We start from the raw sequence: 26,709 nt of genomic DNA on the forward strand, positions 1-26,709 counted from the left end.
CTGTAGTACACTTCTGTAAAGGATGACTATGCATGGTGCCTGCCATGTGTAAAACTCCAAAGATCAGAGGGACATCATTTCCTCCATGTCAAGAATAGGCATTGACGTTCACATACAAATGCATTCCTCTGTAGCTCAATTGGTAGAGCATGGTGCTTGTAATGCCGGGGTAGTGGGTTCGATCCCCGGGACCACCCATACGTAAAGATGTATGTGCACATGACTAAGTCGCTTTGGATAAAAGTATCTGCTAAATGGCATATTATTATATTATTCCCACATAAAAGGTTAAGGTTTTGGCAGAGACCACAAGAGAGCAATGTGGCTGTGTGTGTGTGTGTATGGTGGTGTATGAGTGTGTAATTGGGGTGTGTTGTTGTATGTACTTTATGAGAGTGAGTTAGTGATGTGTGAGGTCCATGTATGACATGTACTGCAAGAGAAACATACTTCTGGAATGTTGGTATGGAATGTCTACAATAGTACAATATGTGTGTATGTGTGTGTGTGTGTAGTGTATGTGGTTTGCAGGTCATAGATCGTGTGAGCATCAAAAGGGATGTAAAAACAAGTTTGTACTATTTAATTGGAGGAATTAAACTCTTAAAAGATCTTTCCTTTCTTTTTGTTCTTTTCCATGGTCCTGTAAAAACAGACAAAGGGAGATTATTTCATATTTCAGCATTGCATTACATTGAGAAAAATACACCAAACATACTATGTTTGTCTGAGAGAAAAAGAGCAAGGATGAGTAAATATGTCAGCCACTTACTTAGAAGCATCAAGTTTCTGCTGCTCCAGTATACGTTGCTGTGCCTCCCAGTTTGACTTCTCTTCCTCATGGTGGCGCCTCTTCTCCTCCAGTTCCTTATACTGAGCCTCCAAGTTCTTTTTCATCTGCTCGTGGCGTCGCTCCAGCTGAGAAGGGAAGGGTGGCAAATGTGTTACTAGTGAATAAAACAGACTAAGACACAAATACACCCCCACATGGACATACACTCTCTCTACCACTCCTGTCCCAATTGGTTCAAACACACACACACACACACACACACACACACACACACAACAGTACACACACCTCGGCCTCAGAGTCCTTCAGTTTCTGTTTCTTCTCCTTGACCTTCATCTCGAACACCTGCTCCATCTCAGTCTCCATCTTCTTCATCTTCATGACATGTTCCCTCCGCTCCTCCTCCATCTGGGCCAGGGGGCTCCTACAGGTCAAAGGTGAGGGACAGACACCAAGCATCACTAACAGTGACCAGTGATTCATGAAGCACATCTAATATAGTCTTGTCAACTGTCACTTAACGACAGTATGACAATACCTTAAAGTATCAAACGAAAGGTTCATCTATGAAATAAGCTTTATAGCAAATTAATGATCTTGCTTTTTGTTGTCTTAACATCATTTAGATTATTACTCAGTCTGTCTGAATACTATTCAACATATCAGATCTGTGGTATTTCCTCTGATAATTAATGTATCTCTCTTACCTGGTCATTTGGTTCTTGGTCTTGCTGGTGTCCACTCCTCCATTGCAGGTGACGGCAGCAAGCTTCTTGCTGCGGTAGTTCTCATAGTGGACGTTGTTGGTCACATCCTTCAGATCTTGCATATGGGTCCTACAGGAGGGAATTGGTCATGTTGTCTCAAATAATGATATCACTGTAATTATAATTATATCACTGTACATACTGTAAATACTGTGGTATAATCACTTTGACAATAAAGGATGAATAAAAAGATTGACATGTATCCTGTGTCTCTCACCTGATCAGCATGTTCCGTAAGACAGTAAAGTCACAGTGCTCCCCGTTCTCCACTGAAACAGGAAGAGAGAGAGATGTCAGAGACCCTCGGAGATTCATCTCATCACACGGCCATCCATCATTACTGTGTCTACTGGTAGAATATACACCACTTCCCAGAGTTCCCAATAATAATTGGTGTCTAACGACATTACAAAGGCTCTCGGATCAAAGGGACAACCTCTACTTATGGAGCCAAAAAGCACAGGGTCACTCAGCTAGTCAAGTGTACACTCTAATCACAGCCTATTAGCTGATGAGACAGTTAGGTAGTCAAACACAGACACAGGTAACACACAAATTCATTGGCCAAAAGGAGCCATGCTCAGACAGTCAGACTGTTCACTGAGCAGACACATTATTGTTTAGTTTACACACAGACACAGTCAAACCTATCACTGCTTGCTAAGACAGAGACAGGACATCTCACTGGACCACTGTTCAGACAGACATTCAGTAGTATACATGAGTAGTCAACAACAGTCAGATAGACAAACATGTCACGGACCAGACAGACTACTGCTCTAAGCCATTCATTTCAGCTGATTAGATGGTCATACAGTCTCTCTGCTCAAACAAACACACGGTTAGAAGATCACATGGGATTCTGGAAAAGGACTACAGAGACACCATGCTGCTGCTTAGGATGTGGATTCCTCCTCTTTCCTGATCAAAACATGGCTCCTTTATTATTTACATTTTAGTCATTTAGCAGACGCTCTTATCCAGAGCGACTTACAGTTAAGTGAATACATATTTTTTTTATACTGGCCCCCCGTGGGAATTGAACCCACAACCCTGGCGTTGCAAACGCCATGCTCTATCAACTGAGCTACATCCCTGCCGGCCATTCCCTCCCCTACCCTGGGCCAATTGTGCACCGCCCATGAGTCTCCCGGTCGCGGCCGGCTGCGACAGAGCCTGGATTCGAACCAGGATCTCTAGTGGCACAGTTAGCACTGCGATGCAGTGCCTTAGACCACTGCGCCACTCAGGAGTCTATTATATAGCTCCTCTCCCAAGGCCCCACCTCCTTTAGGGCTAAACCTAATATGCATCCCGCTGTCAGCTGTGGATCTCAGGAGGAGGACACCTTGCCCGTGATGAGATGCATGCATAGAGCCCAGCTTGCCAACCAATCCCCTGATGTCACCTACCTGAGTGACTTCTGACGGAGGGAGGGGAGGCCACACAGGAGCCCAGGTCCTGCCCAGGTGACCCCCATAACCTGTGTCTGTCCACCCTGTCTGTCTACTGAACGAGGGGTTACATGAGGGGGTATGATGGCCGGCAGGGCAGGCCAGCCTCAGTGATGGGACGGGAGTGGAGGAGGGTTGGGTTGAGTTGAGGTCAAAGGGACACAACAAAGCAGGGTTGTAGCTCTAATGGAAAGATACACCCTCGGCCGATTGGCTGAAAACTCCTGATGTATGCTGGACTGAATGGTTGTTGCCTCCTCACTGTTTTCAGTGCTCTGACGTTAAAACAACAACAGAAATATCGCGAGCAAGAGCAAGATTACTGCTCTCGCATCAGGTCAGCTGCCCATCTGGAGTTTTAAGCCAGAGTGCTTTAGCTACTAATGGTTGTTAGGTTATGATACCTGCATGGATGTTTCCATTGAATGAGACAAGAGCAGTGAAAAATGTCTTAGCCCATGCCCAGGTACTTATTGTAAAATGCTCTATGAATTAATATGCAATGTATACTGAACAAAAATATAAACTCAACATGTAAAGTGTTGGTCCCATGTTTCATGAGCTGAAATAAAAGATCCCAGAAATGTTTCATACACACAAAAAGCTTATTTCTCTCAAATGTAATGCACAAATGTGTTTACATCCCTGTTAGTGAGCATTTCTGCTTTGCCAAGATAACCCATCCACCTGACAGGTGGCATATCAAGAAGCTGATTAAACAGCGTGATTATTACATAGGTGCACCTTGTACTGTGGACAATAAAAGGCCACTATAAAATGTGCCGTTTTCTCACACAACACAATGCCACAGATGTCTCAAGTTATCAGGGAGTGTGCAATTGGCATGCTGACTGCAGGAATGTCCACCAGAGCTGTTGCCAGAGAATTTAATGTTAATTTCGCTACCATAAGCCACCTCCAACGTCGTTTTAGAGAATTTGGCAGTACATCCAACCAGCCTCACAACCGCAGACCACGTGTAACCACGACAGCAGAGGACCTTCACATTCGGCTTCTTCACCTGCGGGATCGTCTGAGGAGGGGGAGGGGGGTGCTGAGGAGTATTTCTGTCTGTAATAAAGCACTTTTGTGGGGAAAAAACTCATTCTGATTGGCTGAGCCTGGCCCACCCACTTGGGAGCCAGGCCCACCCATGGCTGCGCCCCTGCCCAGTCGTGAAATCCATAGATTAAGGCCTAATTTATTTATTTCAATTGACTGATTTCCTTCTATGAACTGTAACTCAGTAAAATCTTTGATATTGTTGCATGTTGAGTTTATATTTTTGTTCAGTATAGTAGTGTGATTGACCCCCTGTGGACACAGAGTGCAACTACAGGGAGGGAGTGCCAGCAAACAGAATCACTGTGCAAGGATTTAGAGCAAGAGTGTGCAGCTATATACGTAAGTGAATGTTTGTATGCATGCAAAATATGTATACAGCAAGTTTGTGCAAATGCGCCTTTATCTCTTAACATGTCTATAATTGTATGAGTGTTCATGAGTGGCCAAATGATGACTAAAACAGATAAAGGTGGATCATGCAGTTTTGGAAAAGTTTTTACTTTTAATATTAAGATAATTGGGCACCTATAAACATGAGTTGAGGGTGATGTTGCTTTATTCTAGGAGTAGCGTCAGCACTGAACAGCCTTTAGTTTTCTCCATGACTAGTAAGAGCTCCACTTTGACCATCAACCTAATGACAGCAACATAAAGGCGAAGAGGGGAGGAAGGCCTGAGGGAGAGTAGTAGAAAAAGTGAGAGATGGTTTTGTTTACCAAAAATGCCCTCTGTCAGTCATGGAAAAGAATAGACAGAAAGAAAAAAGAGAAAAGAAAGAATGAAAAAGTGAAAGACTGATAAACGGTCAACCACAGAGCAACACTTGAAAATGAAAGAATAGTCTTTCAGGGGACTTAAACAAAAGAAAATCAAGTGGAGAACAACAACAACAACAATGATCCATTGTGGCCAATGATGAAAAAACAGGGTGACAGTCTTTCTCTCTGATGTCAGTGGGTGGTACAGTACAGTACAGTGTTTACTGTCGGACGGACCATGATACCCTATTAGATCTCTGTCCCCCTTTTCCAGAATCCCTGTCAGACACACTATCTGGGGGAGGGTGTCCTGGAAGACCATGCAGCTTCCCTACACTGGATCTCCACACTCCTGTGCTCCATCCACAAGCATGGCACAGTGAATGACGTTAATAAAGAGCATTCTTCAGTGCAACCCTCAACAACCCACAGAAAACATAATGCCACTGTCTCATCTCATCTCATCTCAGCCAGAGAACAGAGAACCCAGCCCGGCCCATGCTGAACCTACCTTCTGCCACGCCCCAGGGGTACTGACGACCTCTGACTTTCTTGCCGTTCACTTCGATCACCACGTTGCTGCCAACCACCGCCAGAGGCATCTGCTCCTGCCACACAGGGACAGAGGGACCAGTGACAGTTAATCAGTGAGCCTGTACAGTATCGACAAACTATTAGATAACCAAACTGACAGGGATAAACAAGGGCAGATAGGGACTAGTGTGGACTGAATTGACTGTATCTGTCTCCCGCACTCTCTTTGTACACTACCTTGATCTTACGGATGAGCTTGCTGTCCTCATCGTCCGCTGTGTCAGGAAACTCGTAGATCTTGATCTTGTGTTCTTGGATTTCCTTCATTATCTGAGGATGAGTTGAAGGTAAAAATGAAGTGAGTTATTGCCACACACCGGTACACACAATATTATTGTGATAACACAAATACTTCCTACACACACATCCACAACCACACCTGTTTCTTGAACAGCTGACATTCCTCAGGTGTCAGGGTGTCTGCCTTGGCGATGAGAGGGATCACGTTGACCTTGTCATGGAGACGCTTCATAAACTCAATGTCCAGGGGCTTCAGCCTAAAGGGGCATTCACACAGTTAAAAAATCTGTTCTGAGGCTCTGTTGTTGCACAATCATACAGTTACAGAGTCATCCAGTCAGACAAACACAGGCATGCAGGGAAGGCTGATCTATGCTTTGATGTGACATAGTCCTGAATAATTCTCTGTAGTTATGCGGCATTCACGCCATGTCGGAAACTCGGGACCTCCGAGTTAAAATGAATGCAAGTTATTTGCGTAGAGCTTCCTATTGGTTGATTCTGATACCTCCCAATTGGGAAACTCAGGATCCGACTCTTCCGCCTAGGTTAGCAAGTCGGACATTTCAGAGTTTCCGACATTACGCGAATGCTATTAGTACACGTTATGCTCAAACTGACGCAGTAGAGGGTCACTGGCAAGAAAACACAGTGGGGGAACAAAGGAATCAAAGAAACAGTCACTGACTTATTTATTTTTCTGTCTTTTGTTTTTTACAGTCAGCGACCACTAATAATTATGTCATGGTGGGCTCATGAGGGATTCTCTTTGTTATTCACTCTGTGATGTTCTCACTCTGGCTGGTGAGTGAGTAGCTGGACAAAGAGGCTATTCTTCTCTGTGGCCTGAGAGAGCGAGTTCTGTCCAGGGACCGGAGAGGAGGGGAGGGCTGGAGGGGGCAGAGCAGTAAGGGTGGGTGGGGGGGTGCTGTGTATTCCATGACTGTAGAGATACAGAGCAACAGACCAGCTGGAGTAAGGAGTAGAGGAGGCTTATGAAGTATGGGCAGAGAGACAGAGACAGACCTGACAGAGGTGAAAGGTCATGTTCTGAATTTGTCTCCACATTATCAGGGGCAGGGGGTCAGAGGCAAGGGCTGACATGATCTCTGATCTCTTAATACATCACCCTGTGTGGGTCTAACAACTGACATTTTCTCTTAGAATTTCAGGATCTTATATAATGTCACAACAATGTGTCCCTACTCCTTATGGCTGCATATAATTACAGCAACCATGGTTTGTTAAGAAGTATGAAGTTGGATAGGGTGTGCTATGATACAAATTGTGGGCCTAGCTGAGTTGCTATTGGGGCTATCTATTGAGGCGTTTTTCTAGGCTGAAACTAAAGCATCCCATTCCCAGGGATTCTGAGCTCAGGGGCTCCTCAGTGAGCTGCTGCCTCCTGATTGGCTGGCTCAGTGATGGTGAGAGCGCTCCCATCACATCCTCCACAGAGCACGCTCAGTCTAGTGGTGTTATGCAATCTTGTGGGTCACAACGTTGGCAGCCTACATCTCTCTCTCTCGCTTCCCACTCACATATGTGAACTCACGCATACGCCTACACTCCAATCTACTCATACACTCATGTTCACGTTCAGCCTCACATACATAGGCAGGCAGAGATGCATAGATAAAGGCAAAGGCACACGATCAAAAGCATATACACTACTGGTCAAAAGTTTTAGAACACCTACTCATTCCAGGTTTTCTCTTTATTTTTACTATTTTCTACATTGTAGAATAATAGTGAAGACATCAAAACTATGAAATAACACATATGGAATCATAAAGTAACCAAAAAAGTGTTAAACAAATCAAAATATATTTGATATTTTAGATTCTTCAAATAGCCACCCTTTACCTTGATGACAGCTTTGCACATTCTTGGCATTCTCTCAACCAGCTTCATGAGGTAGTCACCTGGAATGCATTTCAATTAACAGGTGTGCCTTCTTAAAAGTTAATTTGTGGAATTTCTTTCCTTCTTAATGCGTTTGAGCCAATCAGTTGTGTTGTGACAAGGTAGGTGTCACGATCGTCATAGGAAGCAGACCAAGGCGCAGCGTGATATGCGTACATCTTTTAATGAGTACTTTATAACAATCACAAAAACGATACGTGAAGTCCTAAGGTTAACAAAACACAAACCTCTCCGGAACAAGATCCCACAAATAACAAGTGCAAAACAGGCTGCCTAAGTATGGTTCCCAATCAGAGACAACAAGCCACAGCTGCCTCTGATTGGGAACCACCCCGGCCAACATAGAAATACATGATCTAGAACCTGACAAAGAAAATTCAACATAGACAATCCACACCCTGGCTCAACATATAAGAGTCCCCAGAGCCAGGGCGTGACAGTACCCCCCCCCCAAAGGCGCGGACTGCGACCGCGCCAACTAAACCCAACAGGGGAGGGGCCGGGTGGGCATTCCGCCTCGGAGGTGGATCCGGCTCCAGGCGTGACCACCACTCTCTCGCTACCCTCCCCGTAGCGCCCCTGGTCTGGTCCCGCTGGCCGGAGCTGGACTGGACACCGGTGGAGCGGATTGCTCAGGCTCCGATGTGGAGCAGCTGACCGGTACCTGACCAGGCACCGGTGGAACAGGCACGGGCTGTGCCGGACTGACGACGCGCACCACAGTCTTGGTGCGAGGGGCAGGAACAGGCCGGGCTGGCGACGCGCACCACAGGCTTGGTGCGAGGGGCAGGAACAGGCCGGGCCGGGCTGGCGACGCGCATCACAGGCTTGGTGCGAGGGACAGGAACAGGCCGGACCGTACTGGGAACACACACCACTGGCCTTGTGCGGGGATCAGGAACGGGCCGGACCGGACTGGTAACACACCCCAGTACCTCTCGCCGTGCCTCTACACTCTCCTTCCCCCTCATGACCAATGGCCCCCGTAACCTGGTGGCCTCCTCTCCTAGTCCACAAACTCGCCCTGTAGCTGCCTCCAGCAGCCCCGTCGTCCATGCCGTGTGCCCCCCACAAAATAGTTATTGGGGTTGCCTCTCGCCTGTCCGACGACAGCCCGGTTGGCGCCGCTTCTCCTCTCCTGCCTGGGCATCCTCCCTCATCGCCCTCCGGTAGCGGACGGCCTCCTCCTCGGTGATCTTCCCCCAACCGAGGAGGACATCCACTAGCGTTACCTCCGGCGTTTGCTCCTGGACACGCTGCTTGGTCCTTATTTGGTGGGATCTTCTGTCACGATCGTCATAGGAAGCAGACCAAGGCGCAGCGTGATAGGCGTACATCTTTTAATGAGTACTTTATAACAATCACAAAAACAACAAAACGATACGTGAAGTCCTAAGGTTAACAAAACACAAACCTCTCCGGAACAAGATCCCACAAATAACAAGTGCAAAACAGGCTGCCTAAGTATGGTTACCAATCAGAGACAACAAGCCACAGCTGCCTCTGATTGGGAACCACCCCGGCCAACATAGAAATATATGATCTAGAACCTGACAAAGAAAATTCAACATAGACAATCCACACCCTGGCTCACCATATAAGAGTCCCCAGAGCCAGGGCGTGACAGTAGGGGGGGGATATACAGAATATAGCCGTATTTGGTAAAAGACCAAGTCCACATTATGGCAAGAACAGCTCAAATAAGCAAAGAGAAACTACAGCCCCCATTACTTTAAGACATGAAGGTCAGTCGATACAGAACATTTCAAGAACTTTGAAAGTTTCTTCAAGTGCAGTCGCAAAAACCATCAGGCGCTATGATGAAACTGGCTCTCATGAGGACCGCCACAGGAATGGAAGACCCAGAGTTACCTCTGCTGCAGAGGATAAATTCATTAGAGTTACCAGCCTCAGAAATTGCAGCCCAAATATATGCTTCACAGAGTTCAAGTAACAGACACATCTCAACATCAACTGTTCAGAGGAGACTGCATGAATCAGGCCTTCATGGTCGAATTACTGAAAAGAAACCACTACTAAAGGACACCAATAATAAGAAGAGACTTGCTTGGGCCAAGAAACACAAGCAATGGACATTAGACCGGTGGAAATGTGTCCTTTGGTCTGGAGTCCAAATTTGAGATTTTTGGTTCCAACTGCCGTGTCTTTGTGAGACAGGAGGAGGTGTTATGGTGTGGGGGTGCTTTGCTGGTGACACTGTCTGTGATTTATTTAGAATTCAAGGCACACTTAACCAGCATGGCTACCACAGCATTCTGCAGCGATAAGCCATCCCATCTTGTTTGGGCTTAGAGGGACTATCATTTGTTTTTCAACAGGACAATGACCCAACACAACTCCAGGCTGTGTAAGGACTATTTGACCAAGAAGGAGAGTGATAGAGTGCTGCATCAGATTACCTGGCCTCCACAATAACCCGACCTCAACCAAATTGAGATGGTTTGGGATGAGTCGGACCGCAGAGTGAAGGAAAAGCAGCCAACAAGTGCTAAGCATATGTGGGAACTCCTTCAAGACTGTTGGAAAAGCATTCCAGGTGAAGCTGGTTGAGAGAATGCCAAGAGTGTGCAAAGCTGTCATCAAGGCCAAGGGTGGCTATATCAAGAATCTCAAATATAACATATATTTTGATTTGTTTAACACTTTTTTGGTTACTACATGATTCCATATGTGCTATTTCATAGTTTTGATATCTTCACTATTATTCTACAATGTAGAAAAACCCTTGAATGAGTAGCAGCACAGAGAAGTGGTCCTCTGTAGCTCAGTTGGTAGAGCATGGCTTTGGCGCTTGCAATGCCGGGATAGTGGGATCTATTCCCGGGACCACCCATACGTAAAATGTATGCACGCATGACTGTAAGTTGCTTTGGATAAAAGTGTCTGCTAAATGGCATATATTATGTAGAAGGAATGTTTTTAAATCTATCATTTCTATTATCCATGTGATCCAGTACACATACTGTACAACAAATGTGCTTCAGCTCAAACAAGTATCTTTATGAGACAAGGGAAGTGGATCAGGTGGGTAGCATAGGCATCATACATACTGTACGTTATACGGCATCATTGTAATACTGGTCCATGACAAAGGGCCTGTCCCTACAAGGCCTGTCAGTGTCAGTACTCACCCATGGCCAGAGGGGGTAATGAAGTACAGGCAGCAGTGAACCCTGTTGTCTGGCATCAGTCTTCGGTTCACCCTGGACTCTGCATTCAGGAAGTCCTCACACTTACTGTCAATGTAGTTAATGACAGGCTGCCAGCTGAGAGGGGGATGATGATTAACGACAGAAAGAGAGAGAAAATAGGAAAATGTTGTTTACTCTACATGTAGACTCTCATTGAGGCAGAGAGCATATCGCACATATTCACACTCCTACGCAACATACAAACTACGCCATTCATACATGCTCACAATCACTCCCAATACTCACTATTACTCACCAGTTACTATTATCCACTGCATCTCCAAACCCTGGTGTATCAACGATGGTGAGAGTGAGCTGGACACCCCCTTCCTTCACCAGAACCTTGGACTGCTCCACCTGTAAAACAGCAACACAGTTGCTCTAAAACCGCACACCATAGCTCCCATTTTATCCCTCAGTTCCCCCACACACTATAGTTCATCAATAGCTTTATCATGTTAGTCCCCAGGGGGGTGGTCCTGGGTCAGAATGGCAGCTGGGACACAGTGATATGGTGTTGGTTGATTTTTTTTTACAGTTTAGGAGACTAAACTCTCTTCCTACTGCTGTTAGTCTCAGCTGCTCTCTGTTTGGCTGCATACTTTCATTTCACAAGGGTAGTTATTTTGGGTTGACCCCTTTCAGTCTCTCTAAACACTCAAAAACACATTCTTTGCCTTTGCAGAACTCTTTAGTTTAGATACAGATTTTTTTTCTAGCTGGGCATATATCAAGCACTCAAAACACTTTTGTAAGTGTTTGTGATTGTATGTGTGTGTGTCTGCATATCTGCTTTTAAATCAATTTCAGTGAATGAAAAACAAAGGAAGAAAACCCCAAAAATATGCACCCATCAGTTCAGTGAAATCTGAGTAGACAGAATGTGACCATTTGACAAACATAAGAGATTGTTCTGGAATATAAATACTCTTCCCCTGTCTCTACCCCTCAGCCCACGGCGGCCGCAGCAGACAGCCGCACACAGCCGCACACAGCTCACTGGCCCCAAGTTTACCCCTCCACATTTACACAGTGGCTTTGGCTGACCCAAACAGCTCCATTCCTAAACATTGCACACACTCTTCAATGGAGAATCAAACACATCAGCAGGAACCACAGGGACCCCTGAGACACAACCAGGAATCTCAGGCCTCAACAAATGTGCAAAACAGCGTACTTCTGTCTACATTCAAAAGTGAAGTCAAACATTTGCTCACGAACAAGCACATTTTTTGGAGCAGCTTTATATGACTGTGATTCTAATTTAGGAGATTGTGACTTACCATGCATGGCTCAGGGCCGTGCACAGACCATTCAGGGGGGAGAGGCTCAAAATGAAAAAAGGGCAACAACACACTCACTCATCTCAAATTGTAAGCAAGCTAGTTACAGTGCCCCCTAAAGACATGACTGACATTGGTAATAGAGAGTGGTCTTTCAGCTGATCATTGATGTTTATGTAAATCTGCTAGTTAGCTAGCAAAACATTTTTTTTTACTGAATGTGATTTATTTTCAATGCTCTTAAATAATAACTTCATAATATGTTATTAATAATCTTCTAACTCATGATATATGGCTGGCTGGCTAGTGGCTTGTGTGAACATTTTAGCATATGGTGGTTAGCTAGAGTCTAGACTGCTGCAACTCCCGACTGAAGAAGGGATGGAGTTGAGTCGGAGGGTCGTAGATGCAGCCGCTCCTCTCTCTGTCTTCTGCCTCTCTGCTGCGGCTATCAGCCAGCCAGACCCAATATTGATGATCAAGTGTTATCAAGTGATATGCTGCAGCTGCTGTGGCAGTACTATTGATATTTAAACTAGGTAGCTAACTACACACACACGACCGATGACCGCATCTCAAGCCACGCATGTTTGGATACCGGGCGCGTGCGAGCTCCGTACAGGGCAGACCAACAGGTGCAACCAACCAACGGACAGGGTGGGTAGTGGCGAAGTTGACGACGTCACGACGACTTGCGGGCAATGGGTTCAGAACAACAACAAAATAAATAAAAAGTCACCACCCACAAAGGGCACTTGGCAAGTGGGAGGGCAAAGGGGCAGGTGTTCTGAACAGTTAAACCCCTGTCTGTGCACGTGCCTGCCATGGTTACTAACTCCAACACATCAGTGCTCTCAGTATGAACCCAAATATCAAGCACCACCCCTGTGTGTGTGAGTGAGTGTGTCTTAGTGTGTGTGCCTTTGCATATGCGTCATAAAGACAGGAGGTTATTACAGGATGCCTCAGAGATGGCAGTCTTGTGTTTGGTGGGAAAGTCACCACTGGGTGTTGAGTTTCATGGGAACATTCCTAACCTCTTACTGACCCCTTCAGGCTCCAAGAGGAACCAGCACGCCTGAGTCCAACTTCTCCCCTTCTCCTCCCCCTCCTTGTCCCCATTCTAAACAGAGGCCACACAAACCTCCCCAAACACCCTTAACTAGCCTACATCCCTACCTCCCCTCCCCCTGGTCCTCCAGATGCAGCCTCTTCATCTGTCCATCTCCTGTTTATCAAGGCCATATAAGGCTGCTGGTTCTCTGGGTGCGTTGCCTCTGGCCTGACCACTGTGACCATCCAGTGGCAATTTGGTTTGTTTGCTTAGGCCTGATTGCTGCGTGCTCTCTGGCCTTTGCTTGTGTTGAACTTCCACATGTGGATTGTGGTGGAGATGGGGGATGGTTAGATAGGTGGAGGGGGAGGGTTGAGGCCAGGGGGGAGTTGTAACCAGCTAGAGAGATAATGGAGGGGATTTGGGAGTAGTCCCAACCATGAAGAGAGACAAACATGGATGAGAGGTAGGTCAGGTCAGGGGTGAGAGGTCAAGGAGAGGGGGATGTTGGCTACCTGCACAGTCTTCTTGATCCGTAGGGATGGCCCTGGGTAATCCTTGGAGTACAGGTCAGTCAGGAAGAGGGAGTTGATGAGCGTGGATTTCCCCAATCCAGACTCACCTATGGGAGGAGATAAGGAGATCAGACATCAGTTACATTGTCAATCCATGTAATCCACCAACACCATAGGTAAAATAACATAGGTAAAACCAACATGTTTCAGCATACAGTTAGCTTTCATTTGCCTATGCAAACACCTCAACACACTTACTAACATCATACACACACCCTGTTGTGACACAGTCACAGTCTAAGGTTTGAAGGTAATTTCTGTCCCAAAGAATTGCAGCACAGGATATACAAGGCTGATTCCGTGTCTCACTTGGAAAGGTCAAAAGTGCATCTGCCAGAGAGTAGGCTTGTAGTCCGAGGGAATAAAAAATATCCTCTCTCCCCAATGTTCCTTCACCGTTCTTCCCACCCTGACATTAGAATCATTCAGCATGTTGTCGGTTTGACTATATGGATAAGAGTGTCTGCTAAATGACATGACCTATTAATTTACAGATGATTAAACACACAGCCTCCATCTCCCACTTACAGTGATTAATGAGTGGGCATCTGGCAAACTGTGCTGGGGAGTGACTTCTACGGTGCTCTGGGAGGGTTGCCCGGCATGACCACCCCACCAGCAGCTGAGCAACAGCAGCACTACCACCACTGTCCCAGCAGGGGGCACCCCACCGCCTCCCTCTCCACCCATCTCACGTCAACACATAGCCCTTTTTTTATTTTTTTATTAGTCATTTAGCAGACGCTCTTATCCAGAGCGACTTACAGTTAGTGAGTGCATACACTTTTCATACTGGCCCCCCGTGGGAATCGAACCCACAACCCTGGCATTGTAAGCGCCATGCTCTACCAACTGAGCTACACGGGACCAATACATTTTCTTGGGGTTAAGGGGATCACTTACAGGAAATCCTAACAGCACAACAGAAAACAAACTTGAGGGGAGGTTCATGGGGCCATCTCTCTTCCATCAATACTGCCTGATAATGACTAACTGTTTAGATTAGTGGGGTTGTATGTGTTCCTCTCTGCATACAATACTACATTACATTTACAACCAAATCATTTGCCACCCCAAATTATGATGACTGTGTCCCGGATAATTGTCAGGTTGTCCTGAACAGTTGTGAAATCCTCAGATTCCAGTGTTTCTCTTAACTGTCACCCAGACCCTCTGTTTGAGGTGTAGACTCTGGGCGGTTCCTCCACACCAAGACACTGCTCAGCTCATTGCTGACTGACAAACAGCACTACGTTACAGGTTCCCCTGCCTCTTTAAACACACTGTTTAACCAGGAGATAACACAGACACACTAAACACACCCACTGTCTGCTGGGTAAATTCACACATCCCAGCCCCCGGCCCGTGCTGGAGGTGGTCACCCTCCCAAACCAGAAGGGGGGTGGGACGTAAGTGCATCTCCTACGTCTCTCTGAGAGGAATGGAGGGGGGCCACAGAGGGTCAGGGGTGTGTAGCTAAAGCAGATCAGACAGAGTGCCTGCAGATGATATGCCCTGGAGCCTGATAGCAGTTACAAAGGCATTCTAATAATAATAATAATACATTCTAATTGAAGCCAGTCACACAGACAGTCACCCTCCCCTCTTCTTGGCCCTGAAATCTGGCATTGGGGATCCTCTGTTTCTCTCTGCCTCTCATGCATACAACATGGATCTACAACACCCAGATATAGAGAGACCCTGTTCTGAGTCTAGGTCCTGGGACTCTGGGACTCTGGGACATTAATCTGCGTTTTGGGTTTAACTAGACACTGGGGGAGGACAGAATTAGGATCAGAGTTCACCGGATTAGAAAAAAAACACAAGATACTTTAAATAACTATCTTGCAGAAACGCAATATCAACTCTATTGGAATCCTGGCATTAAAATGCAGCAAGCAGCTGAAGAGCTTTCAGCTCTGGTCACTGGGCTCCCGAGTGGCGCAGTGGTCTAAGGCACTGCATCTCAGTGCTTGAGGTGTCACTACAGACCTCCTGGTTCAATTCCAGGCTGTATCACAACTGGCTGTGATTGGGAGTCCCATAGGGTGGCGCACAATTGGCCCAGTGTCGTCCGGGTTTGGCTGGTGTAGGCTGTCATTGTAAATAAGTATTTGTTCTTAACTGACTTGCCTAGTTAAATAAATAAACAAATAAAATAGTCTACAGCCTCCTTGTCAGTTTGAGTGTGACTGCTTGCTGATGTTGGCTATGAAGGGAAATAAATAACCAAACACTGAAACATGGAGAAATAATATATATATTATCCTTTATAGGCCTATTATTACCACAAAGAACCTGAACCATTTCAGGTTACTCAAGTCACCTTACCTACCATCTATCTAAAAACCAACTCCCACCTCATCTTCCCTCCTGCTGCTGTCCCAGATCAATTAAACCCCCCTGGCCCCTCTCTTCCCAAACAGTCCACCTCAGCTGTATGGAAGTGCCTAATTTAAATGGTGAATTTCCACTCAGGATTTACCACAGTGTTTTATCCAAAAGGCCCAGACTTTTCTGTTTCCATCTCGCGGTCCGGCACCAGTGTCTCTCTGGGCCATGGCTCCGGCAAACCTGCTCTCATTTAGGGCCAAAGCCAGGCCACTGGTACTTTTCAGCTTTCATTTACATAACAATGGCTAACTGTGAACTTGAACACCTTCTCACAAAACAACTGTTTTGATTATGCAGAGGTTGTTGATTCTGCTCTTCACAAGTCCTCACTGTCAGCCCTAGCTATGGAAACACAACTTCCCTAGTATAATGTAATGGTGTATACACTAGTGTAACACTGGTGTTACAGTGGAAAAGCAGCAAAAGAGCCACAACAGCCCAGCCACAACACAGGGCACTAACCAAACACCGAATAGAACTGCTCCAAAGAGGATGCAGGCCAAATGACAGCCAATGTCCTCTGCAGTGTACTCCACTTACAAAGGCATCCACATGCTTCCCAGCCGAAACAATTGGGTAGAGTTCGTGCATATACACTGCTCAAAAAAATACACTTAAACAACACAATGTAACTCCAAGTCAATCACACTTCTGTGAAATCAAACTGTCCACTTAGGAAGCAACACTGATTGACAATACATTTCACATGCTGTTGTGCAAATGGAATAGACAACAGGTGGAAATTATAGGCAATTAGCAAGACACCCCCAATAAAGGACTGGTTTTGCAGGTGGTGACCACAGACCACTTCTCAGTTCCTATGCTTCCTGGCTGATGTTTTGGTCACTTTTGAATGCTGGCGGTGCTTTCACTCTAGTGGTAGCATGAGACGGAGTCTACAACCCACACAAGTGGCTCAGGTAGTGCAGCTCATCCAGGATGGCACATCAATGTGAGCTGTGGCAAGAAGGTTTGCTGTGTCTGTCAGCGTAGTGTCCAGAGCATGGAGGCGCTACCAGGAGACAGGCCAGTACATCAGGAGATGTGGAGGAGGCCGTAGGAGGGCAACAACCCAGTAGCAGGACTGCTACCTCCGCCTTTGTGCAAGGAGGAGCAGGAGGAGCACTGCCAGAGCCCTGCAAAATGAACTCCAGCAGGCCACAAATGTGCATGTGTCTGCTCAAACGGTCAGAAACAGACTCCATGAGGGTGGTATGAGGGCCCGACGTCCACAGGTGGGGGTTGTGCTTAAAGCCCAACACCGTGCAGGACGTTTGGCATTTGCCAGAGAACACCAAGATTGACAAATTCGCCACTGGCGCCCTGTGCTCTTCACAGATGAAAGCAGGTTCACACTGAGCACATGTGACAGACGTGACAGAGTCTGGAGACGCCGTGGAGAACGTTCTGCTGCCTGCAACATCCTCCAGCATGACCGGATTGGCGGTGGGTCAGTCATGGTGTGGGGTGGCATTTCTTTGGGGGGCCGCACAGCCCTCCATGTGCTCGCCAGAGGTAGCCTGACTGCCATTAGGTACCGAGATGAGATCCTCAGACCCCTTGTGAGACCATATGCTGGTGCGGTTGGCCCTGGGTTCCTCCTAATGCAAGACAATGCTAGACCTCATGTGGTTGGAGTGTGTCAGCAGTTCCTGCAAGAAGGCATTGATACTATGGACTGGCCCGCCCGTTCCCCAGACCTGAATCCAATTGAGCACATCTGGGACATCATGTCTCGCTCCATCCACCAACGCCACGTTGCACCACAGACTGTCCAGGAGTTGGCGGATGCTTTAGTCCAGGTCTGGGAGGAGATCCCTCAGGAGACCATCCGCCACCTCATCAGGAGCATGCCCATGCGTTGTAGGGAGGTCATACAGGCACGTGGAGGCCACACACTACTGAGCCTCATTTTGACTTGTTTTAAGGACATTACATCAAAGTTGGATCAGTCTGTAGTGTGGTTTTCCACTTTAATTTTGAGGGTGACTCCAAATCCAGACCTCCATGGGTTGATAAATTTGATTTCCATTGATAATTTTTGTGTGATTTTGTTGTCAGCACATTCAACTATGTAAAGAAAAATGTATTTAATAAGATTATTTCATCCATTCAGATCTAGGATGTGTTATTTTAGTGTTCCCTTTATTTTTTTGAGCAGTGTATTATGGCGACATTTTGTGAAGTTTTTGTTCGTTTTGGACTTCAGTGAGGATTTTTTCAGCTGTTCGGCCACACAACATTTTTTCTGGAGGCAAGCCGAATTTCGGGGCCGAAGTCTACGCCCCTTCGTCTGTGATTGGTCAAAAGTAGGGATTCTTCAATAAAGTCTTCGTTGTCATTGAACGAAGAGATTACTTGTTTTCATGCACATTTTTTCTTTGAAAAATACTGCACCAAACATTTTAGTTAGATGTAAAATTGCGCGACTAAAATCTCCTCGGCAAGAACGTCAAAATTAATGACAGATTTATTGAGTTATCTTAGATTAATTCTGACTATTTTGAGGAAGTGTATACTGGCTATGGCGTCTCAAACAGTACTATTGTGCTTTTTTCTCGTTTTTCAAGCAAACTTATTTTTAGAGAGCATGCGAGCACACTAGTTTGGTTCGCCTAGCCGACTTCGGCTAGCCGCCAGCTGAACTGAAGCATGCTGATGCCTTTAGAACCACTGATATCGGTGTTAACCTAATGTAGAGGAGGCTGGAATGGAATAAATGGAACGATATCAAACACATCAAACATTTATTCCATTCCAGCCATTATTATAAGCATGTCCTCCTATAGCTCCACCCACCAGCCTCCTCTGACTTCATGGTGGTCAAAATAATGGGACAGCAACAGTCGACATACCACACATAGTTAGTTGTGACAGTGGCTGTTCTGTGGTCCAAACTAGCTGACAGCTTCAACCAATGATAGCAAGTCCAATTGAATTAGCCTTCCTCTCAGTTTTAATTAAATACTGGTCTGCATGATCTCAGGAAACGCACTCTCCATAAATAGACCCTGTCACTGACGACCCAGAGCTGCATGGACGGATGGCTGGCTGGGTGACCCCCCTCTCCCTCGCCCTCTTTCTTTCATTACGAGAACATTAACTGAGCAGTGTGAGGGGGATGGAGAAGGAGAGACTAAGAGTCAGGTGAAGAGAAAAAACAGACAGGGAGGGAACGGAAGTACAGTACTGAAGTACAGTAACAGCAGTTCGAGAGAGAGACTGATTGACAGGGCTATGGGGTCAGACATACAGATGGACACACAGGGTATGTTTCCCAGGAGATTCCTAACATTCCTTGCTTTTTATCTCTCCTCTTTCTTCCTGTCAACATTCTAATGGCCAACCAAAAATTACCCCTGGGGCAGCAGCTGGCCCCAGACATCCTGACAGGCCCCTTTACCCAGCGCCCCTCCGTGCCCGTGCCCGGCCAGACCCCTCGCTCCTCTCCTCTCATCACATCACCTCACCCCACATAAAGGGGCTCCTGGTGCTTCTGGTCGGTATGCCGGTAGCTCTTTACCACTGACAAACACAGAGCTCTCCTCCCCTAACAGACATGTGGGCTTGAATCACAGAGTCAAATGAGACATCTGGCCGACACACTAAAAAGAGAAAAGGGAGAGAGAGAGGGGGAAGGGAGAAGGGAGAGGAAAGAAGGAGTAAGAGGGGGAAGGGAGGAGAGAGAGAGAGAGAGAGATCGAGAATGTGAGTAGGGATGTTTCAGAGGGACTGACTTCAGTAGTGATAAGCTCTATTGTTCAGGAGAAAAGGGATGGCTGCAGTAGGGTCAAAGGTCATCTCTATTGTGATAAAGATCTGCAACTCACACAAGGATGGACACAGGACACATGCAATACTCTGGTAGCCTTACAGATAGATTGGCTACACTCCACTGACTATAAAGACCAGATCTTAAAATAGACAATGTGAGCCAGTTTCCAGAGATTTTTGTGAGAGAGTGAGTAGTCTATAAAAGTTTAACTTTGAACCTCTGAGTCTAAACAGAAACGGACAGAATCAGCACGTGTGAGGTCATACAGGACATGTGCACACGCCACAGCAGCAGCAGCAGCTCCCCCCACACAGACACACACAGTCACTCACACACCCAGCAGCAGTCCAACTGATCTTACACAAACACACACACACACACACAGATTATCCTGCTGTGTTTTACCCCCAAGGGTTATAATAAATCATTGAGAAATACATGTCCTTTTCTTAGTGACTCTATGCTCTGTCATCTTGTAATGTGATGAGATTTCCTTTACGATTCACCTGGAAAATCGATTTCTGAAAACATCCTTTATTTTTGTGGTTCTATGCTTCTAAAGTAATGCTATCCTTTTAGTCCGTGAACAGTAAACAAGGGTTAGCAGATGACAGTAAGAAGATGAGTTAGAGGAAACCAATAGGTGAAAATAGACTGGCATAGAATAGGGGAAGGGATGGTGGAGGACTGTGGTATAGGCTAGAGGAAGATGAATGGGTAGTAGAGGAGATGAGGACCAAGCCAAGGCCTCAGTACAAACACTGGTGATTGAACTACGCAAAGAAAACTACAGTTATTCCCACAGATTAACCGGCCAAAGCCTGCGTCCCTTGCCAGGTCAGCAGGCAAGCCGGTCAGAGCTAAGCCTGTCAGACCGTCTTATCAGAACTCACACACACACAGCCTACACACAACCAGGAGACAGACAGGCAGGCAGGCAGGCAAACAGGCAGGGGGGCAGACACAGACAGCATGGCTGACAGGAGATAACACATAGACTGGGATCCACTGCTAGGCACTGACTGTGAGTAAAGAGAAGCTCAACTTCCAAGTGTTGTGCAGGGTTGTACATTCTTAGGTCATGTGAGGTGAGTTGTTACAGTAGGTTGTTTAGACTCAACTTTGTTCCTACAGTATATCATGGATTTGGACGACCTGCTTTGTACAGCAGCACGGATCTCTCTAATCTTTCCAAATTTCGCTACAGAAACTGCCAGCTGGCCAAAAAGCCAGGAAACAGGTTATTTCCGTCCCAGACTTTTGGAGGAAAATAAATCGCCCCGAGCCAAAGTCCTGTGGCGTCAGTCTCACAGAGTGACAGTGGAACAGAGGAGACACTTCCAAGTGACCGGGCTCTAACAAGCGAGCGGATTCACTTTCAGTCAAGACCCAAACAGAGCCCAAGCCTGTCAAAACAGTGAACCCAGCTGGCTTCCATTACAGCCAATCTTCACACAGCTACAGCTCACTCTACTTGCCTGGAAGTGCACTCTCTAACACTCTCTAACACTCTCACAGTGAGAGAGGTAGAGTTTCACAACAGTGTGTGTCTAAATGTTCCTTATATTGAGTTGCACCCCCTTTTGCCCTCAGAACAGCCTCAATACGTTGGGGCATGGACTCTACAAGGTGTCAAAAGCATTCCACAGTTGTGTCAAGTTGGCTGGATGTCCTTTGGGTGGTGGACCATTCTTGATACACACAGGAAACTGTTGAGCGTGAAAAACCCAGCAGCGTTGCAGTTCTTGACACAAACTGGTGCGCCTGGCACCTACTACCATACCCCGTTCAAAGACACTTACATCTTTTGTCTTGCCCATTCACCCTCTGAATGGTACACATACACAATCCATGTCTCAATTGTCTCAAGACTTAAAAATCCTTCTTTAACCTGTCTCCTCCACTTCATCTACACTGACACAAGTGACATCAATAAGGGATCATAGCTTTCATCTGGATTTACCTGGTCAGTCTATGTCATGTATACTCAGTGTATAACGTGTGAGTGAGTGTGTGTGTGTGTGTGTGTGTGTGTTTGAGTGTCTCATCTTTTTTGTTCCAAACACGGTTGTGCTTGTTCTCTGTTCCACACTTGACATTTTGTATGTGTAAAGTTTGGCTCAGCTGGGGTATGCAGTGGTTAGAGCCAAAAAGAACGAAAGTGAGGCCCATACGTAACAAGGCTGAAAATAGGGATGTAATGATTCACAGTTACGCATCGGTCCCTGGTTCAAATGTTTAAGATGTGAGTGCATCAGTCTGCGGGAGCCCAAACCGATCCAAATGATGCTCCAAATGAAGCATGCATCGGTAAGAAAACCAATTCAAACGTTATGAATCGCCGGTTTCTAACATTTTTTTATCATATAATTTATTTCTGCCTTATTCTGAAAATCCCTCTAATCTGTTGTGACTGAATTGATGCATCCTCCTCTTCAGCCTATCAACATTTTATGCATGTCACTGAGTATGACATTGATCTACAAGTCAGATAACAACTGTGTGCACAGTGCAGGAGACGCAGCTGCTCGCGCCAACGAGAGGTAGTCCTACGGTAGGCTACATCTACGCAGCACCTTCAGCATTCAGATGTTTGTAAAATGGCTTTCGCAATATTAAATCATAGACTTCATTAATTGAGGGACAACCAATGTAATTTGCTGGATCATTGTTACCAAATGCGCTGTAGAAAATTGTGTTTTACCGGAAGAGCTGTGTAGGCTACTGGAGTGGACACAATTCACATCTTGCTGATTGCACATTAACTACTGATTGGGACTTTTCGATTGCCAGTTTCACCATACTAAATAAAAACTGTCAGTGCTTTTGGTCATTTTTACAGGGTAAAGGTGTAATTTAATAACAAGGACAGCAATCATTTTCGCGAGCCGCACTGGTCAGGAGAAGAGAACAGCTGTCCTCCGTAATGCCTCGATCACATCATGCTTCAAACTGTATGCGTAGATGGCTTGACAGAAATGGTAGCAGAAGGTGAATCTTCAAATTTTGTTGCACAAATATCCAGATGATGCTGCGTACCATTTCGTGCAATGACACTATCGGTGTGATCAAGGCGTGAAGTTCCAAACGGTCAAAACCATTCGCTTTTGAGACAGGGTGAAATCGAAAACTGTGTTATATTAATTGGCTATGTATGTCATAGCTAATTTCAATAAATAAGTATTGATACTACTACCTCAACACATTTTATTCTGCTATATGAAAAGTTAATTAGTGGGAGATGAGGATTTCAGATAAAAAGTAGGGGGACCCCCCTTAATCTGATAGTGGTAGATGCTCAGTCTGCCCAATGGCTCAACTCACACACACACACACACACACACACACACACACACACACACACACACACACACACACACACACACACACACACACACACACACACACACACACACACACACACACACACACACACACACACACACACACACACACACACACACACACACACACACAAACGTTCTAGTTGTCTCTTACCTTCGGTAAATGTGATGGCACTCAGTACCAGAACAAGTGCAGACAGCATAGCAAGACGAGTGGTGAACATGTTGGCTTAGAGTTGGTCCAGGTGGGGTGGAGAGTGAATGACCAGTAAAGTGTTGTGACTTCAGGTCTAAAGCTTTATTCTCTGTGTTGTTGTGTTGTACAGAGGACCAGTCTTTATACTATAGAGGGAGAGTTAGGGGAGACTCCCCCTAACGATAGTCTCAGTCACCTTTTTCACATCTACTTGTTAAAAATGTAGTGGGTGTACACGTGAGTGGGTTTCGTCCCACGCATCAGACAGTGTAATGTTTTCTCTGCATTATGACGTGGCTGTATTTCACTTCTCTTTTTCAGCATTGAGTTTTACACCAGAAGTATACACACACACACACACACACACACACACACACACAGACAGACACACACACACACACACACACACAGACAGACACACACACACACACACACACACACACACACACACACACAGGGCCACTCAGCTCAGACAGATCTAGCTCAGCTCCTGAGCACCATCAGTATCAGATATTAATTTAGAATGTAAAAATGAAAGTGTTCATACAACAATTGTTAGTGCATCAAATAGAACCGAATCGCATCGATTTGTTCCACTGATCAAATTGAATCGCACATTTGACATTTTAGTCATTTTAGCAGACGCTCTTATCCAGAGCAACTTACAGTTAGTGAGTGCATACATTTTTCATACTGGCCCCCCGTGGGAAACGAACCCACAACCCTGCCATTGCAAGCGCCAGGCTCTACCAAGTGAGCTACAGGGGACCAATTTGTTTCAAACTAAAAGTATCGTTCCTGTATCGTATCCATATATCTAAATGCGTATCGATTCGTGCTTGTAAGGAGAGATGCACATCCCTAGCTGAAATCCAATCCCGTTGATATTGAATGCTGCCACTCTCCCTCTGGCACACGCAGCCCTTTCCCAGTGTCACTTTACCAAACAGGAAAACCAAACCAGAGGGAGATATATGTGGGACATGTCATGCTGGTTGGCTGTGTGAGAGAGAGAGAGAGAGAGAGAGAGAGAGAGTGAGAGAGAGACAGAATGAATGAGAGAGAGACTGTGTGTGTCTCGCTAAGAAGAGACAGAGTGCACAGTTGGCATACATGACAAAGACAAAAACCAACATACCCAGTCTTGATTCCCATGGAAAGCAGTCCTCAATCAGAGAAGTATGATCAATACTGTATATCCTGACATCAATTACCTCATGCAGAGTGATGATGAAATAAACATGTGATTGTGTGTGTGTGTGTGTGTGTGTGTGTGTGTGTGTGTGTGTGTGTGTGTGTGTGTATAAACTATCAAGCCTACATTCTCTACCCATCTCATCTTCTTAGACGCCAGATTTCACCAAGTTCATTCATACATTCTGTGGTTTTCTAATTCTTAAATCCACTAGTTTACCAATATAGAGATCTAGAGATATACAAGTAATTAACACATTCAGTCATAACTCAAATGTCCAATGACATTTCAACTTTAATTCCATGCAGAGACATAGGAAAAACACATCGAGCCACACAATCCATTCAAACTAAATATTAAACCTCAAATGACATGCTTCATATTCCTTTTTCACAGACAGAGACAGACAGATAGACAGACTCACAAGCAAACACAGATAGACAGACAGACACATATAAAAAGAGAAGCAGACATAAAGTGACTCACCAACAACCATTAGTGTGAACTCAAAGCCCCTCTTCACTGACTTCCTGTACACCTGGTTGGGGAGGTTGGCGAACCCCACATACCCCTCCAGATTCCTCTGCTGGAAGAAAACACACACAAAGTTACTCTGGAATCTTCTGGGGGGACAAACACCTTGCGGTTGTGTACACGGCATGTGCGTACACACACTCATACACAGAGAGACAAAGAGCTGGTTTTAGAGGCCATGATTCGAATTTCTCTGGCCTGGCGTGACAAAGCACCATTGAAAGAGAAGGGTAAAACGGGAACAGGGTTTTGGGTGTGAGGTAAAATGATGAAAAGGGGTTAAAAAAGGAAGCGGGTAAGGTAGTCTAACTGCTCCCCCTGTTTATTTACCAGTTGTATCATATCCATCATATCCATAATTTGAGAGACGTCGTCATGGAGACCGTGGATCTCGCACCAGATAACAGCCAAGGCGTTCCCAAGTTGTGCGTTCTCCTTCTCTCTAGTACCGTATTTCTCCATTCCTCCCTCTGCCTGCTCTAATCTCATCCTCTCTCTCTCCCAGTGCGTTGTCATGCACGCTACACAAGGCAAATACAATTGATTGCTGCTCGCCCCTGCTCACAGCCCTCACATGTGTGTCCCAATGGAAAACTCAGGGGTAGAGAGAGCGAGGGGTCACACTAGTCACTCCTACACAGCAGCCCAGTGGGACACTGTCTACCACCCTGAAAACATGTGTCCTCTCACTTATCCTATAGAGTCAGGAAACACAATAGGGCTGCTAAGAGAGCAAACACTTTATTGTGGTATGTCCAGCCTCCCAAGTCATAGACTGTTCAATCTGCTAAAGCACGGCAAGCGGTGCCGATGCACCAAGTCTGGAACCAACAGGACCCTGAACAGCTTCTACCCCCAAGCCATAAGACTGCTAAATAGTTGGTTAAGTACTTAACCAATAGCTACCCGGACTATCTGCATTGACCCTTTTTGCACTTACTGTTTTGACTCATCACATATGCTGCTGTTACAGTTTATTATCTATCCTGTTGCCTAGTCTCTTTATTCCTAGTTATATGTACATATCTACCTCAAATACCTTGTACCCCTGTACATCAACTCGGTACTGGTATCCCGTGTATATAGCCATGTTATCATTACTCATTGTGTATTTATTCCTTGTGTTATTATTTTTAAATGTTTCTACTATTTCTCTTTTTTTTCTGTACTGTTGGGAAGGGCCAGTAAGTAAGCATTTCACTGTTAGTCTTCACCTGTTATTTACGAAGCATGTGACAAATACAATTGTATTTTATTTTATTAGTCTGAGGTGTCTGAGTACAGGTAATTGCTGTAAATGCTTCCATTTGAGGAAAGGAGTTAGTGGAGTATTAACCCAAAAAGCTCTATGACACACTGGGTGTGTGCTGATCTTGCCTTAATCTGTGTGTGTATCATGAATCTGTGTGTGTATCATGAATCTGTGTGTGTATCATGAATCTGTGTGTGTATCATGAATCTGTGTGTGTATCATGAATCTGTGTGTGTATCATGAATCTGTGTGTGTATCATGAATCTGTGTGTGTATCATGAATCTGCGTGTGTATCAA

At 45.7% G+C, this 26,709-nt stretch overlaps 1 protein-coding gene and 1 non-coding gene across 6 annotated transcripts in view; both read right to left on the bottom strand.

The window, feature by feature from the left end:
• Positions 1 to 562: 562 nt before the first annotated feature.
• Positions 563 to 26,709, bottom strand: part of LOC121576721 (septin-7-like) — a 32,632-nt gene continuing 6,485 nt past the window's right edge. The window contains exons 2-14 of one of the 5 annotated variants that reach the window (XM_041890105.2): positions 25,112 to 25,211; positions 13,662 to 13,768; positions 11,066 to 11,166; positions 10,750 to 10,884; positions 5,811 to 5,928; positions 5,609 to 5,701; positions 5,349 to 5,439; positions 4,796 to 4,807; positions 1,778 to 1,829; positions 1,501 to 1,629; positions 1,082 to 1,217; positions 773 to 918; positions 563 to 643 (exon numbers count right to left, since the gene is read on the bottom strand). In XM_041890105.2, coding sequence (XP_041746039.1) covers positions 604 to 643; positions 773 to 918; positions 1,082 to 1,217; positions 1,501 to 1,629; positions 1,778 to 1,829; positions 4,796 to 4,807; positions 5,349 to 5,439; positions 5,609 to 5,701; positions 5,811 to 5,928; positions 10,750 to 10,884; positions 11,066 to 11,166; positions 13,662 to 13,768; positions 25,112 to 25,211 — 1,260 coding nt within the window. In that variant the 3' untranslated portion in view covers positions 563 to 603. Of the gene's footprint in view, positions 644 to 772; positions 919 to 1,081; positions 1,218 to 1,500; positions 1,630 to 1,777; positions 1,830 to 4,795; positions 4,808 to 5,348; positions 5,446 to 5,608; positions 5,702 to 5,810; positions 5,929 to 10,749; positions 10,885 to 11,065; positions 11,167 to 13,661; positions 13,769 to 25,111; positions 25,212 to 26,709 lie in introns of all 5 variants that reach the window. The other 4 variants (XM_041890104.2, XM_041890103.2, XM_041890107.2 and 1 more) reach the window with 4 other exon arrangements.
• Positions 14,515 to 14,590, bottom strand: trnav-uac. The gene has a single exon. It is a non-coding gene; the product is annotated as a tRNA-Val (tRNA).

The sequence above is a fragment of the Coregonus clupeaformis genome, chromosome 29, assembly GCF_020615455.1.
Source record: "Coregonus clupeaformis isolate EN_2021a chromosome 29, ASM2061545v1, whole genome shotgun sequence".
Classification (NCBI taxonomy): Eukaryota; Metazoa; Chordata; class Actinopteri; order Salmoniformes; family Salmonidae; genus Coregonus; species Coregonus clupeaformis.